Source organism: Taeniopygia guttata, chromosome 3, assembly GCF_048771995.1.
Source record: "Taeniopygia guttata chromosome 3, bTaeGut7.mat, whole genome shotgun sequence".
NCBI lineage: Eukaryota > Metazoa > Chordata > Aves > Passeriformes > Estrildidae > Taeniopygia > Taeniopygia guttata.
This window is the reverse complement of record NC_133027.1, coordinates 55,140,577-55,158,352: the sequence shown is the minus strand read 5'-3', so window position 1 is coordinate 55,158,352 and position 17,776 is coordinate 55,140,577. Positions and strand designations below refer to the sequence as shown.

The 17,776-nt window shown below is 36.6% G+C and overlaps 1 protein-coding gene across 9 annotated transcripts in view; it reads right to left on the bottom strand.

Moving 5' to 3' along the window:
* LAMA2 (laminin subunit alpha 2) overlaps positions 1–17,776 on the bottom strand; it is a 333,883-nt gene that overhangs the window by 145,884 nt on the left and 170,223 nt on the right. For all 9 annotated transcript variants that reach the window (XR_012055037.1, XM_030267881.4, XM_072926874.1 and 6 more), the window contains 3 exons: positions 8,445–8,552; positions 7,801–8,012; positions 1,684–1,795 (listed from right to left, as the gene is read on the bottom strand). Coding sequence is in view for 8 of the 9 variants with exons in the window: in XM_030267881.4 (XP_030123741.4) it covers positions 1,684–1,795; positions 7,801–8,012; positions 8,445–8,552 (432 nt within the window). In the remaining variant the exon portion in view is untranslated. The remainder of the gene's footprint in view (positions 1–1,683; positions 1,796–7,800; positions 8,013–8,444; positions 8,553–17,776) is intronic.

Sequence of the window (17,776 nt, the reverse complement as noted above, 5' to 3'; positions counted from 1 at the left end):
ACTGATCATGTCAAAACATTCATAGCATGAAAACGAAAAAAATAATAGCTGTTTTTAGTGCGGCAGCATCTATGCCACGTACCGTATCATCATTATGCAGGAGACAAATACATACATTAAATTAAATAATGAAGAGAAAATGGAACTGAAAAACTGCACAAAATCAATAAAATATGGGACTCTGCTTGGCTGAAACTGGCAGAAGTAAAATGAACAAGGCTGAAAGTATTCAGAAGAAGAAACAAAAATGATAACTGGGAAAAAAAAAAAAGAAGAGATTTTCAGCTTCTCTTTCCATACTTTCTTAACTAATGTCTGTCTGGAAATCTTAAATGTCACTTTTTTTTATTCCTATGCCCACTAGCATGAATAGGAACTTTAAATTTGCAGCTATATATATGTCGTTTCTCTTGTGGAGTATGATATTAAGTATGTATCAAATTTCAGGGACTGTTTTGATTGAAGAGAAGTTTTAGCACTGAAGGACATAATGTTGGACAGACAATTTCAGCAACACCAAGACAGGAATTCTACCCAAGCTTTTTAGCTTCTACAACAAAAGTAGATACTGAAATATCTGTCATCAGGGCCTTTCCAATTATTCTCTTGGACATCAGGCTTAAATATGCACTGGGAAAATAAATGGACAAACGAAAAAAAAGTGTGAAACACAGTGATAATGCATCTAATATGTTTCTTAAAATAATTGAACAGACAGACAATGGCCAGGCTTTAAAATTATTTCTCAGCTGAGATAAAAAATATTCTTTGCCACTTATTTTCTATCTGTACCATTTTGGAAGTGATAGGAATATCCATTAATTCCTTCAGGCCTTCTTTCTATGTTAGTTCATCTAGGCACAGCAACAAACAATCACACTTGGCATGAGACTAGACTCTAAACCTTAAATATCACATATAAGCATGAAAATTTTTAAAGAAAAAGAGAGTTGACAAGCAAATGCCTAGAGTGCCTGTGTAAATGGCATACTATTTGTAGTTTTGTGAAGCAGAGCATCTTGGTGTTTGCAACTATTTCCTTAGAGGCAAAGCTTTTGAAGAATGTTTTTTTGCTTCTATTTACCCCAAGCAATGCCCACGTGAGGTAGTTAATCATATGTATACTTGTATGAATACATTCTGTGTGAACTAATGACTTAGGGATGTGGGTATTTTTCTGAGCATGTGTCTACATTATTATCTGTTACAGGAGCGAAATAACGTGACACAATCCTCAGAAGAACACATGCAATTCTCAACAACTCTAAGGCAAATGGCAAAGCCCTGGGAAAACAAAAGAAGAAATTCAACACCATTAACTCAGATAAATGGATCCATCTTTGCTGTGTACAGGTGAGATAACTGCCATTTTCCTTCTAATTGTGTTCATCCATTTGTGTTATCATTTGGCTAAAGAGTACAAATATTGTTTCCTCTTCCTTTTTATGAACCAAAATGTCTTTTTGTAAGTTAGAAATCATCACAGAGGTGGTAAAACTTCCGATTTCAAATATTATCAGATATAATGAACCATCTCCTGGAAATAAAGGTAACTAGTCAAGCCATGGCAAATTCCTAGTAAGGAGGGACAGCTGTCCTATTATTTTTTACCAACACAGGTCCACTGTCTCCTTCCTATCACAGTGTTAGCAACATTGAACTAGACTGCATCATGATACTCACCTCACAGGAGGTACCATCATAGCCTGGAGGACACTCACACAACTCCACTGCAGATGCTACTCTTCTTCCCCTTGAAGTGTGGTCAGCAGATTCCATAATAACACTTCTTAGTCTGGACGTAACAGAAATTAAATGGGCAAAACAGCAAATTAGATGGATATGTGCAGCCGAATGCAATGAACACTTTATAGGGACATGAGGTGGCTTGTTTCTGTTTTCCTGATTAGGAATAAGGAGATTTTCATATTCATCTATTTCTTCCTAAACGATGTGTCTATATGCTTCTTACTATTTTTGTTCATCACGTGAGGGAGACTATGGTCAAATACCCACTGGTAAAAATAGATTAAAAACATCTTACAGCACTGTACTAGGCTATTCCTGGCCTGCAAGCCACATGTGCCAACTTTCATTGCAGCTGCATATAGAGCAAATCTGACACTAAGCAGGGTCTTCAAAATTTATGAACCACTAGTCCAGCTTTCTAAAATATTACATTACTAAGTTTTGGATATAGGGTATTTTTACTCTGGAGATTTGACCTCTGGCAAGGATTTCAGTCCTGTCCAGAAGGATTGAGGATCTAAGTATTATGTATATGAAAGAAAAATGTATGTACATGAAACAAAAAAGAAATCTTTTGCCATGTACCTTGGTCTCCCCAATGCCAGAGAAAAAAGTACTAAACAGCTGTTGTTTAGGTGAACACTGACCATGATTTTTATTTAAAAACATGGAAGTAAGATGAGAGAAACAATAGAAGCCTTTTGATAGTCTTATAGCTATTACCAGAAATAGATGTTGTTTACCTTAAGAGTATCTTTCTGTGGAGAAAAACTGGGATTTGGGAGTATAATTCTTATGAGAATTTGAAGGAACATTAATGTATTACATTAATATATTACTTCTATTTTCACCCAGTAATCTTAACAGAGTGTTTGATAACTGAAGCTACTTGAAGAGCTTGCTTTGAAGTTGTCTTCAGCAGAAAACACCTTTCATTCATGACATACATTTTATTAAAAGGGGTTTTTTCCCCTTCATAATAGGGAATTTATGTTTTGGCTGCAAAAAAAAATCCTGACAATTATTTGAATGACCTCGGACAAGAAAACATCCAAGAAAAATATGTTGTTGTTTCTACAGCAATTGGAGGAAAGCTTAAGACAGAATATTTTCCCACTCAATTTTATGACTACTCCAAAAAAATTAAACATGAAAGGTAATGGGGAAAAAAAGGGAAGATTTCTTAAATGAAGATAGAAGCTTCAGAAAAACAGAAATTTTACTACCACTAGGAAAATGACTGGACTTTGGACGGACTACCATTGTGTATAATGCTGTTAGAAACTTCAATCTGATTTGGTTATACTAGAACCTCTGTATAAGGTTCTTGATGATATTTTAAGAGAAGGATGCTTATTCTTATCCAGATCTTCAGGAAATTCTGTCTGACTTTTCAGTATATCCCCTTTGCTCAATTTATTGCTGTACATTTATTATGTAATAATTCATTTGAATTTTCTTTATAATAAGATAATCTCTAGTTTATCAGATATCAAATAGTGATTACAAGTAAAATAATTAAAATTTTAAAGAAAAAAAATCAGTAAATGAAGGAAAAAAATTTAATAAAAGGTCAAGTTTTATTTCTCCTTTGAACTCCAGGTAGCTCCCTCTAAGCATTGATTTTGGAACAAAGAGAAGCACTAACACACAGAAACAATCCACCCAGTATTATACCATATTTGTATTCACTGAATTGTTCCAATTTTCATTACATTCTGCTATTTGCTAAATGGTATTTTAATGTGTTTAACAGTTTTTAGCATTAACAGTTACTCAGTGAAGAAAGCTGCAGTGATTTTCTTTTCTCCCATTTTGATGTTGCAATTTTGATTCCTCGATGACATTCTGCATTCATTAAAATACATAATGATGGCAGTAATGGGGAACTGGATCCTGGAGATGCATGAACAATTTGAGGTTAGACATCGAGACCAAATATTTAAGCTGACTGTTACTGTCAGCAGGCAACTGTTGACTTCTAAAAACAAACAAGATTAAAAGGGAAGGGGACGTTTCAGGCAGTATCAGCACAGTTTACTGTCTGCTGTGCCAGGCATCTGAATCACACTGGCTACATAAGGCACATGAAGCAGTGACCAATCGTTGCTCAATTGTCTTGGAGCCAATTCTGCAAATGGAAAAAAAACCCTGGCCCCTTTTTCCCTCTTTCTCCTCGTGTCTAGCACTGACTCCTCTCTATGTGGTTGCAAACAATCTATTCTCCTTAGCACTCAAATTTCCAGTGCCTATCTGCATGTTTGCAACACTTACATCAGTGACCACTCTGAATATTGAAACTGAATATTGAAACTGAATAAAAAGTGCTACTAAACTTTCTTTGAAGCACAAGCTAACAGTTTTAGATCAAACAAAACAGTAAGAGAAAGTTATCTTCCCTTGGCCTGTTGTTTCTACCAGAGATGGACTTAACTGCAACCATTTGGAAGATCTTTCAAGTTAGAGGAGGATTAGGTTTTAAACCCAGAAGCTGGGTTGACTTCCGTGTAGATTGCTGCACTTCTGTATTTTCAGTTTTTATCTGACTTGATCATTTAATTGCCCACCCATATAAGAAAGCTTCCTAATTACGCCATAGAGCAATAATGACACTGCAAGCTTAAAATTACTAAAAAATGTACACAAAACCATGCTTGAGTCAAACCCCATTTATATTTAGTGGATACTTGAAAGCATAACAGATTAACTAATGTTTCTAGCACGTTAAGCTAAACAAGGGTAAAAATAGAACCTTTAAATTAAAGCTCATGCCAAACTGGAGACAGCTCCACTGAATTTTTAAGTCCTTTTCTACATGTCTGCAAGACAGTTGCTTTATGCCTCTATTCTGGTCTCTTTTTAAGCAGATTGTAACAGCACCTTTGGAATCCTTACACATGTGGTGACATCCATTTTGAAAACTTTCAGTACTTAAATGAACAGGTTGCCTAATATAGCAATCTCTAATTAGTATGTTGCATAATTCTGCTCGTGCTTTGAGGCAGAAATTGTCATTCATGATGGATCTAATAACCCTGTAATATTTCTGTCTCTCTGCCAGACCCTCTTAACCCTCTCAGAGGAATATCCATCTGTCCACTGCACATACCTGTTTAAAGACAATAAAAACCTTTTAATTCATATCTACTTATCTATTAAGGCTTAGTTCTACAGTATTTCTTTTCAAAAATGTCTTCCTTTGGAGACCATCAGCTCCTTTGGAGTCCTTAATCACCCCTAGATATCACAAAGAATATCTTCTTCATTGGGTCTACATTTTCCCTGAAGAACTAAATGCGCAGAATATGAAGAAAAGGGCTATTTTGCATTATCTTAAGAGTGATGAGCACAGCTTTGCACCTAGTATGTTTCAGCAAAAGTGAAAGTCAAAGAGAATATAAAACAGTCAGTAATGAGGCACATCCTGAAAATTAGTAATATCCTTACACAGCAGATCATAAGCTGGGCTGGATGGCAGTAGATGCTGTTGCTGATGCCTGGAAGGGTGAACTGTTCTGAGGAGACTTCACTTCGTAAATCCCACCCTAACAGGTGAAACTATCATTGCTACACTTAAAGATGAAAAACTGAATTTGTTTAACTGTGATTGAAATTTCACATCCTCTCTTCTGTCATGCTAAACCACAATGAGCACCCTGAGAGCACTCAATACATTTTTTTTTACTTTATTACACAGTAATCCAGCAACCACTGCATTCTTCTCTGGCAAGACACATCAGAGGGACAACTAGAAATGTACCAGCAATATAAGACCATTCCTAGCAAAAAAAGATACTCTTCAAAATCACTTCAGTTTCTTCCCCTAACCCTTCTTTAAGGGACCAATCTTCACAATTGCAATACCACTACACCTAGAAGCTGAAGCCTATCAACATGCAAAGGCTAAATTATATGTGTGTGGCAGAGTTCTACTCAGAGAGCATTTTTTAAAAATGCTTTCACAAAATTATCGTTAACATACCTCTAAACTGTTCCCAAAGGCTGAATATGAATAAGACTATGAAACGGCGAGGCACCACACATAACCAAATGGCTAAAGCAATAATCTGGGATGCAGGCAGTGATATACAGTCTTCCAAATTTGCCAGACAGCTCTGCCATATTTTACTTACAAGCCACATTCTATAGATTGTGCCAGTTTCACATGTGTGTGCTTACCTGAGCACTACACTGCTGCACTACACCATCCCACTCACACTGCTCCACTTTAGAGGCAGGTTGAAGCCCTTACACGTCCAGCACTGCACTTTCTTCACAACTGCCCAGCCAAATTGCTTTCTGTGGGAGAACCCCCCGTCTCCTACTAGTACAAATGACAGTACTCAAATATATGTAAACCTCTGATAAGTGAAGTCTGCGTTTCCCATAATACTTAGTAACACCTTTGGCCCAGGGAAAGTCAATCATACATATCTCCTTTAGAAGTTTGCATTTCCCATACAACCCAGTAAGACCTCTGACCAACAGAAACCTTACATATCTGCTTTAAAAATAGCATAAAAGCCCCTACTGTGCACCCCAAAATTGCTCCTGCACTCCTTTAGTTTGGAAAATTCTGAGTAGTGGTTTGGGGGTTTTTTTGTTTGAATGAGAAGAGAGCAGAAGATTATCACTCCCTGAGCTCTCACTAGTCTCAGTTGTAAACTGGGAATTAACAGCTCATGCTCTGCTCATAGTGAATAAGAGGTGAGCACTGGCCTGGTGTTTTGGCATGACAATCTGATGAGTATTTCCAAAACAGGGTGGGAAGCTGAGGGACCGTGAAAGGCTTTCAAACTGGATACACGGAGACGTAAAAGAATACAAGGTTGATGACTGAATGAGCAAATTAGGAAGCAGTTTGGCCCAAACTCAAGCTAGTTACAATTCACAAACTTACTTACTGAGATGTAATACATACTAATTAACCACAGGAAAAGACAGAGATCGAAAAGATGAATTATTTTGCAGGGAAAAAATTTACACTGCTAAAGATCAAATCAGAAAACTGCATGCTGTTGACACAACCTGCCTTTCAATTTAGGATATATTTTAATTACCTAAGTATTCAAATGATGGTTAGATTGCTTAAGAAATTTCACAGCAGCAAAAACTCTGTCTGTGCTCTCAACAAATAATCACTAAATGTGCTATCAGCTCCCTCCATTCTAAATTGGCTTATGCTACTGAATCAACTGATGTGTAGATTAGAGAGTATTTTAGGTTTCCTGCCTTGTGAGTAAAAAGTACTATGCAATCAATTCCATTACACATTTTAAAAATATTACTTATGCCACCTAACTATTAATGTTAATCATACAGTATCAGGAGAGATGTTTTCTTCACCCCATCTGGAGTATTTGTTCATGCACTTAGGAAAATCTGAAATGCAAGATGAGCTTTACAGTTCCAAACACACTGCAGCAAATGAAATAGAACTGTATCATCTCATGTCTTTCATTTTATCAGAGGACTCAGAAGAGTTCACATCAAATCAGTGAATCTGAGCAGTCCACGCAGCATCCTGACATAAATCAAGGGAAAGGCTTTGGGATTAGCCAGTTCTGTGTGTGGTACTGATTAAAAACATAGAAAATTCCCCTTGAGGCACTTTTCCAGCTTGGAGACTCAGGATATTATTCTCTAGTTCACTGTTCATGTTGCCCTGTATGGTCATTGAATGCGAAAAACAATATATAAGCAATATATCATTTTCTACTTCAACATGCTATTACCATTGTCCATGATTTACCATGTACATGGGAATTACTGTGTTCACAAAATAAACATATTTATAGAACTGTCATTCATGCCTTAATAGTCCATGTAATTTCATTTTCTTAAAAGGCTGCTTCTTTCTGCTGCCTTCCTCCTCCTGTCTACTCAAAATGAAAAACATACTAACAAAAGTTTGAAAGTGTAAATGAATGCTATGGATTTCATGATAATAAATTAAAGTGTTTTAAATTACATCTGCCTTGTTCTCTGAAGAGACAAAACAACTCTTTCGAGAAGCTGCCTGTAGCAAAGGGACCTGTTCCTCACATTCACCTGTAGATGGCATTCATCCCATTGCTGTATGTGGCTCTTATGAGGATCCTCTTCACGTTTGCAAGGATAGTCATGAACTCCCTCCTGCTGACTGGAACATCAGTGCCATGCACTGAGAAAGATTCTGGTTTCAGCAAAATTTCTTCAGTGTGCTCTTCAGAAGGCTGCAGGTGAATTATCCCTTTTGGAGTGCTGATTTTCAAGTCACCTCCCTAGAGAGAGCCATGAAAGAGAGAGATTTAAACATGAAAAAAGTCTTGAAAAAAAGCCCATTGGGGTACATGATTTATTGAATAATATATTTTACAAGAATAACAAATATCAGGAATAATATTAACTTTTCATAAACCTGAAATGGGGTTGCCTGATAGAACTGAAAAGTAGTGGAAAAGAAAGTTTGGGTTTTTCAGATAAAACCTACTGTCAATAGCTGCAATAGTGCCAGAGACTCCTTAAGATATTGAAGCCTTTAGTTTTATGAAGTATATCCATTCTGTCACACTAGAAATTAGCTGAAAGTATGTGCACCCTGCTGTTTTGTGACCTCAAGACTTCACACCAAACATCTGAAAAAACAGGCCTTTTTATCTTTCTCTCTTTTTCTTTATTTTCTTTATTTCTTTCTTTGGCTGAAAATACTTTACCTCTATGATGACATCAGATTGAACCATCAATTTAGATGTTTCTTCCTCTTCTTCTTCTGTGACATCATAGGAGACTGTAAATTTCAGATGTCCTCCAGCAGCTGCTACCTGAGGAATAAAAATACAGAAAAAATCTAATTAAATAGAAGAAAATGGGCCTTAATCACCTGGGGGCAGTTTTCTTGAGCATCAGTAAGTTCCTTGTGTTGCAAAACCACATACAGTTCTTTGAGGATTACAGCTGTTGAAGGCTGCAAAATCCTTAAACCAACAAACTAACAGAAATCAGAAACAGATTTGAAATCTGTGCAAATTTCCACTAGATACTTGCATTAGATTTTCAGCGTATTTTTTTCAGTTGTATGGTCCTCACTTAGGCTGGCCTCTGTATCAGCAGCCTTACCAACCTACAGAAAATTCAATAACTTCAGTTTCATTGATGGAGCAAACTATCAAAATAGAAAAAAAAAAGGCTGCAATTTTTTCTTAGAATGAAGAATTTTCCCTGATGGAGTCAAATTAATTTACTTTAAATGAATGTTTCAGCCCTTTCACTCAGTTTGAGCCAGCCTAGAATGTGAGAAGTCAATGGCCAGGCCATTGTGTCATGGTAATATATTTTTCCCATGCTCTTTTAGCCCCCAGGATCACAGCACTGACACAAGCTATTCCATTATAAATGGAATGTAGTATGATGCAAATCAAAAGTTGCAGACTTGAATGACAGAGTTCAGCACAGGAATAATGCTTTCTGTTAATTGACTGGAAGCAGTGTAAGTAAATAAAATACTGCAAGAGCTACATTTTGGGTTTTAAATGCATCTGCCTCATACTTCATTGCAATGTGAGCCTCCTCCCTGAGAACATCAAAATCATAGGGATTCTTCTGTTCTTCCAATGCCTACTGCTGAGCACAGAGCAAATTTGTGAGTCTTTTACAAAGAGAATATCTCAAAGACGTATTCGTTCATCATACTGGATACTTTTGCACACAGTAACAGAAAGCAGTGGAAGTCAACACTTCATTATTTTATGATGAATCTAATTCAAGAGTGAAAAAAATGTTCCAGTACTTAAGGCCATATCTGAAGCTGTAGAGCTAATTGTTAGGTTAAAGCCAGAAAATTCCCTCCAATTCATAACATGGATCATGAACCATAGAATCATAGAATATCTCAAGCTGGAAGGCACTCATACTAACTTGGTCACTCTCCTCTTGACATTAATAGTCTGATGTCCTTGAGGTGCCCAAAAGTACACACACTGCTTGAAGTGAGGCTGCCCCAATGCAGGGCAGAGAGGGACAATCCCCTCCCTTGCCTGGCTGGTGATGCTGTGCCTGATGCCCTCCAGGACAGATTTGGCCATCCTGGCTGCCAGGGAACTGCTGACTTTTGTTCAACTTGCCATCCACCCAAAGCCCCTGATCTCCTTCCACAGTGCTGTTCTTCAGCCTCTTACCTCATAATTTGTGTGTATAAGTACCGAATCTCAGGGGCAGAATCCAGCTCTTGTTATATTTCTCTCTAGCCTGTCCAGATCTCTCTCTACCCTTGACAGAGTCTGCAGCTCCTCTTAGTTCAATCACTGGCAAACAGTGGCATCACATGTCTATCTGCATAGTGCCCAAACCTGCTGGGACCAATGCAACTACTTAAAAGCCTCGACCATAACAACATGAAAAGACATTTTTTTCCTTGGATACAGCTGTTACAGCATTGTTTTGCCTGTGTCTAAGTCTAAACACTGGTTTGTAACTGCTAGCGGAATGTAGAAAATTTAGGTATCTGAAATGCTGCAAGAAGTACCCAGAATTGCTTTTAGCTGTAGAAAAATATTTTAGAAGAGCAACTTTTGCAGAATTTTATGATTTCAATTCCAAGTTCAGACTAACAACAAAGATTCAAAAAAGTGAAAATAATGGGAAAACAAAGATTAGGCAGTTGCAGGCAACCCATAAAAATTATGGACCAAGACAGGTTTTACTTTTTCCAAGATATATAACCTTTACCTTGGGATATAAAAATCCAACATGGGAACTCATAGGTCACAAAGCAGGAAAAAAAAAAAAAGGAGGAAAATAAAAAGAAAAAAAAAACATTAAAGGAAAAGCAGCAAGAATGGATTACAGACTCCTAATATATAACCAACAGGAAACACAAGAGGAAAGGGGTGGGTTGCCTAGTCCAAAAAAGAGAACAGTCAGAGGAAATAGGATAATCATTTACCAACATGTAGAAGTCTGGAAAAATGCAGTGGCCATTTTTATTTATCTGTGGCAACTGGAGGGAAGGCATGAAGAAGATTCAGTTTGACTATACAGAAAACTGATTGTAAGGATGGTCAAATCAGTACCAAATCACTTGAAAATGCTATTGAAGTAGTTGATTAATTAGCAGCAGTTCAGCATGCCAGAGATACTCTGGATATGATGCCTAAGAGCTGGAATATGACTAAGTCTCTTGAGGTCTCTGCTAGCCACAGCAGTCTTGAGTTTCACCACTGCAACTGGCAAGATTTGCATATCACTAACAGGATCACACACTGAAGATGAGGTCCCCAAAAGGCACTTATTGTAGAGAATACCTCACAGTTCAGAATACGTATTTACCTTGTATTCTGTATAATACCAATACAGATTAGAAAGAAACCCTCAAATTTACATAAACCAAAAAGTACTACTTTGTTATTGTTTACAAGGGTTATTTCCTTCCTTTGCATATTTGAAGTACAAGTTCATTCACAGACAAAGGAATTCAGAGGTCAATCCATGTACTGCATGCCATCTTGTGCAAAAAGTACTTTTCACTGAATTTTAAATATAACTGAAATAAATACAGAAATTAGGCACCCATGAGATCCCTGTACTTTCATGTTTTTCTCTATATCACCCAAAGATTCAGAGTTCTGCTTCAAGGACTGTCATCTGAGACCATCAACACCAAAGAGATCAAGGCATAAAAGTTTGCCTGGCTGGTGGCAAAGGCATGTATTGTTGAGACAAGAATAGCTGTATAAAAATGTCAAGGAACTTCCACAAAACTTCTGTCATCACTCCCACCTGTTTTTAGATTAATGCATCAAATATTTCTTCCCAGCTTTGGAGCCAGAATCTACACATTCAAGAAGAGTTGCAGACTCCCCAAGAAATAACAAGCATAGGAGAGAGAAAACACAGCTATCTTAATTCTAATCCAAGAAGTTTCTGGCAGATAAGTTTTTGGGGCTTTTTGCAATTGTCCACTGCTAACTGTACTCTACTATTATGTTACATGCTCTTAAAGAGAGCTCTTAAGAGAGCAGACAAGACTTTTTTACAGCACCCTAACAGAGTGTCAACCAAAACTGAAGTAGAAAAGATGGTTCCTTTCCTGTGAACAAATGCCTCTGCTCAACAGCAAAAGAGCTAGGGGTAGGAGGAAGAACCCAGTATTACCCTGGGTTTTGATGTTATATGCTTGTCCCACTAAAATTACTTTTAAGCCAAGATAAGTGATAGTAGACCACAAATATTTACAGCACTGAAAACAAACAACATTTCTACCCATATTAGCAAGGCTAGAGTTGAGGAAAGCTTGCATCTCTTCATATGGAAATAAAACTTTACAAGTCTTTCTCTTCCTGCACTTAGTGAATCTGCTTCCAATGCTTTCCCAAGGTAAGCTGTCAGGATCTCTCCTGCTAATGTCCTTGGAGAATATCTCCTTCTTTTACAGATTTATACTCCATCTTGTTGTTGAGTTACTATATGAAGATTCACACTCTGCCTCTCCAGTGCCTCTTGTAACTCTGCCTGTAAAGGTTTAGCACTTAGTCCACTGCACTCTGGGCTGCCTCATTTCTTCTGAACATCTGCAAAATGGAACTTCAGAAGATTAGGAGCTATCTCCATTAAATAGGGTGCTGATTACAGTCCCTTATCTCATTAGGCAGTAAAATGGTTTTCTGTCAGTTAAGAAGAGACTCAGTTTGTGATTAAAGCACCTAAATATGAACTGGGGCACGAGATGTGTCACTACATGGTTACGTGTAGGCAACTGGAAGAAGTCCTCCGTAGGGTTAAAGGAAAGTGGCTGGTCAGTGACCCCACCAAAGGATGACCTTCAAATAATTACACTTGGAATTCATATTCAAAAAGCAACTTGGAAGACATAAAGTTTTGCAAATGAATAAGTAATTATGCACTGTGTTATTGGAATATAACAAATACACATTGCTCAGATATTTGGTAGTAAAATCTATACAACAATGGATTTAACTAATAAGGGCTTGGATATCAGGTCTAATTCAAGAGAACACAATACCTTCAAAACCAAAATTATATTACTGCATCAAACTAGATTTAGACCAATACTCATACAACACCAGACTTTCAAAACCAATGAAATAAAAGGCATCACAGAATCGTAAGACTCTTTTATGTTGGAAAAGAACTCTGAGATCCTCAAGTCAAACCATTATTCCAACACTGTCAAGTCCACCAGTAAACCCCATCCTTAATCATCAACAAATATCAACATGAACTATATAAATAGAACTATCTTTTCCCTTTTCACTGTTAGTGGTTGTGGCAGAAATATAGTCACTGACATATTGTATTAGAGAGACAAGCATTACAGAATGTTAATATTTTTATTAGACCAATATAGCTACAAGACAACTATAGAAAGGTAAAATGATTTGGAAAAACATGAATTCTTCTTGCTATTATATAATTATATCTACATGGGCATACAATTAGAAATATTTTCCCATTTAAAAATGGGGAAAAAAAGCACAAAGGTTTCAAACATGATTGGGCAGAACATTTCGGTGGAGAATGTTAACACACATACAGTTGAATAAAAAACCAAGGAGTCTCACAGCAAGTTGCTAATAGTAACTCCAAGTTCTAAGAGATAGTCATGTTGTCTTATTCTGGAAGACATCTACAAAACAAACACCCCACTTGTTTCCTGATAAACCTGTGAATGTTATTTGCTTCCTGCCATGATTATGAGAAATTACACAGATATTCACCCCATCTTCCAGTGGCTCTGTCATATTCCTATGGTTCTATCTACCATTACATACTATGCTTGAAGGTAATGGAATAATAACATACACAGTTCAACATTCCCTGCTAGCCTTCTTGAATTTCCATGAAATAGAGCTGCAATGAAAGGCTGAAGCAGATTTGGACTTGCTCACCTTCACAAACTCTCTAGGCACACATTAATTTTATGAAATAGATTTCAGCCAATGTAGAGATATCTGCCACCAGAATATCAGCACTAACCATGTGAAAGAAATCCTTTAAATAAAATAAGATTTTTCCCAGATTTGTGGTGACAAAGTTGGTCCATAATTCATCGGCACCTAAGCAGTGATGAGGCACTGGACAATGTACCACCTGAATGAATGGCTAAGTGCACATGTGTTCTTCTAGCAGCCCACTCAGCGCAGAAGGGAATGGACCGAGGGTTGCTTTTTCTCCCTTAATTTACTTGTGTTGAAGGAAATATTTCACTGGTAATTCAGCTCTCATCTGGGTTATTATCTTCTTTGTGAAAAAGTACCAGCTGTAAATTTATGATATTTAATTGGATTTTGCTGATCCAGTCTTCGAGCTAGTTGTAGTGTGAGGGAAGGCAGGGACTAGAAAAGAATTCTGATAGAACCATCACCAAGAAGACGTCAAACCTTTCTTCATTTAGTAATAGCTCTCAGTAAAGATTGCATGTGTTAGTTCTACTCCAGATCCAATTAGAGATTAAATAGACTCTTCTCTCTTAGACAGATTGAATTTAGATAGGATATAAAAGCTCTTCTGAGGCATTAGAGCAATATTTCAGATAAAGCAGAGAGCAGAATAATCATGTTTTATTTGAATGACAGTATAGTTCTGGCTAGCTTAAAAAAAAGTCAGTTTTCTATACAGAGAAGTTAAACTTTTCCCCTGAAAGAATGGACTCCTTCCCCAAGCTCAGCTCTCTGCCATCTAGAGTTCCCCCAGCTCTATGCCAGCTAGTTCACAATCCCAGTTTCCCCGCTCAAGTACACTCAAAATTCCTCTGTATAATTTGATGCTACATTCTACTTATTTTCACTTTTTCAGAACACTGCTTCCAGAGAAGTAGAGCAAATGTGGGAGTAGGTTTAAATAAAGTAGCCTGACTACTTATCAGCAGTTGTTTCAATTGCTTTCCATGAGAATTTGTCTACAATATTGATCCATTCAAAGGGAAAACTTAGAATTTCAAGTCATTCACTGTCATCTTCAGTTTCTTCAAACAGACCACTTCAACAGCCAGGATTTTCAAGTCATTCTTTCCTGGACTCTTATCCAGGATGTTATCATACAGGCTCTTTAATTTTTATTATTTCCTCTGCTTATCCTACACTAAAGAATAAAGAAAAGTAAAAGAAAAAGGACTTTTATTGCAATTCCTATTCAAAGGAGTTTTATTCACAAATATTGTGAATACGTTGTTTCATTGGACAATGGAACAACAAATTCACAAGAAATCTTACTATTTAAAATTTTCCCAGCAATGGAAAGAACCATCAAATCTGTGGGTTACTTTTTCCCCCCTAAGTGAATGTTTTTTGCTTAGGAGACAAAACCTGTCCAAAGGGTAAGCACAACTCATAAGAAACAACAAAAACGATGCTAAATTGTATTTCTTATGTACCTTGACTATGTCTCTTCCCTATTTTATGCTTAATACCTGAGAAATCCTTCCAGAAAACTTATTAGTCTGAACTAAGCATCTGATCACTTGGCCATAGAAAGAATACTCTGCACCTACCAGAGATTTACCATGTATTCAGATTCAAACACAATGGAAACATGAGGGAAAAAAGAACACCAATAAGGCAAGACATTAAAATCTAGTGAGTACCCCCTTAATCATTCCCTGAAAGTATCCCATATATTTGCTAGAATATCAGTAGCTCAAGTGTAACCAGACAACTTAAACCTTTTTGATTTTTGGTGTTGGTGCCTTTTCCTTCTTGATGCTAAAGTTCAAGGCATAATTTTGGTATAGTGGTTGATAATGTCTGCCATCCTAAACATGACAATCTGATGAGTATTTCCATGCCCTTTATCTTTAAAATAGTTTGTCACAAACTATTTAGACCAATTAAAATACTGCACAATTCCTTCAATTCAATATATCTGCTAAGAAGCATTTAAATGGGAAATATTTTTTTTTAATCAATAAGAAGCTTCTTATATTTTTCAAAATTATATCCATAAACTCAGCCCAGTCTCACTGTTACTGAGATACTGTATTAAAGTTAACATTTCATAACCCTAGTTCTCTTCTTCCTTGGATGAACTAGACTGTATTATTTAGACTGTATTATTATTTGGATGTCTAAATAAAATAAAACTGCTATATACTGTTGAAACATCCAATTATGTCATGGAATTCTAAAATGAAAAACAGAATAAATCTCAGTTCCTAAGGAAGACAGGAACTGAATAACATCAGTTCTCCTGTGAGCCCTCTGCTGCCACTCCTACATAACATTGAATAGCTGCTCCTTCTGAACTTAGCACTGAAGAAATTAATGTAATCAGTAACTGACTGAAAAATTTGCACAGTAAGATTATATGCTGTCTCTTGAAATGTATTTATGAATGTTGACATTTACTCTACAAATTCTCAAATCTCTACCATTAATTCCCAGTTGTCATTTCCTCTCACTCCAGAAGAGAAACAGAACTCTCTGGTCAACAATCCCTGAAGTCCAAAATTTACTCTTCTAATGATAAACTGTTACAAAATGTAAAATATTTGATTACTTTGTTACAGTTACTTAACCATAGTAACCAAAGCACATAACCTCAAAATGGCTACTCGTTTTCTTTTTCTTTGCTTTCCAGGAACTTGACTGTGCCTTCCCAACCACTGTTCCCCAAACTGCTGTAACAAGATAAGGATTCAAAAACAAAAATAAGGGGCATCTTCTTCCAGTAGTGATGTGATAACCTAATTGATGTACAATTATTGCCCATGACTATTACTGTGGTGGCAGGTAAATCTCAATCTTTGGAAGTCTACCAATCTGGAAAAAAAGGACACCAGAAGCTGTGACCCTGTAGCATAGCATGTCAAGCAGGCATCATAGAAGGATATTTAAAGAAATTAACCTTGAATGTTATCACAGCTGCAGACATTTTCTCCTGATTGAATACAGTTAAAGTGAAGAAAAAGAAAAAAACAAAACTACTTAATACAGAATCAACAGCTGCTGCAACTGCTGCTCTGATCATTATAAGCACCAATTTAGCAGACCAGAGTGGCTAAATTGTGTAAGTCTGGGTAAAAATACCACTTTTTATTCAACTGTGAAGATGTTTCAGACTACTGGTGATATTGTAATCAGATTCAATATTTGAGCATCAACTCTGAGACATGTTTCTAAGTAACATATCCTCATCAAAGGTTTCTAAATAAAAACTGTTTACTGCTGGTCTTGTAGCTGTCAACAATCTTATAATTGAAAGTAATTCTTAATTTTACTGATTAAATGTTAGTCTCCCAATTCCATGGTCTGTGGTTCCGAAGGGGCAAACTGTAATTGCAGTGGTCATATCAATAAATGCCTTCCTGTAATATTAGAATGAATGACTAATTAGAACATTTATGTCAAAGTCCAGTTCCATTAAAACACAAGAACCGACCCTTCCCCTCCCTTCTCTGGCTATACTCCTTCATGAATATTTTAACAAGAAAAAAAATTTGCATAATTTTGCAAAACTAAAAGCTGATATTTCTATGGCAACAAAATCCCAGCATGCAAGTACTATAAAACACAAAAATGTAGGACTGTAAAACAAAAGCAACTGTTCAGGTCCAAATTAAAAGCTGTTCTTCTTAAAAATATTTTCCTCAGCTTTGCAAGAGCATTTAGGGTTATTCAATATTTTGCACGTGATATTGCTGAGGACATCTCACTGCTTGATGATCTGCAAATGAAAATCCACAGATGCCTCCTCAAGTGTTTACTTTCTACTGAAAAAGCTTAAACAGTGCATGAAATAGTTAAATTCTTTGTTAGAATCACAGAATTATTAAGGTTGAAAAAGAACTTGAAGATAATTGAGTTGAACCATTAACCCAACCCACCCCGTTCATCACTAAAATATATCTCCAAATGCCATCAAGTGGTACAACCAACTGTTAGTACAGTTCACCAAGTTAGACTGTAAGTATTCTTGATTTCAGGCTTTCTTTTGTTTTCCTGTTTGTAAAGCACCAAGCAAAACAGCCAGGGATATTATTTCTCAAGTTTGTCATGAAAGAAAATGGAAAAAAAAACCCTTTCACTTCTAGCCA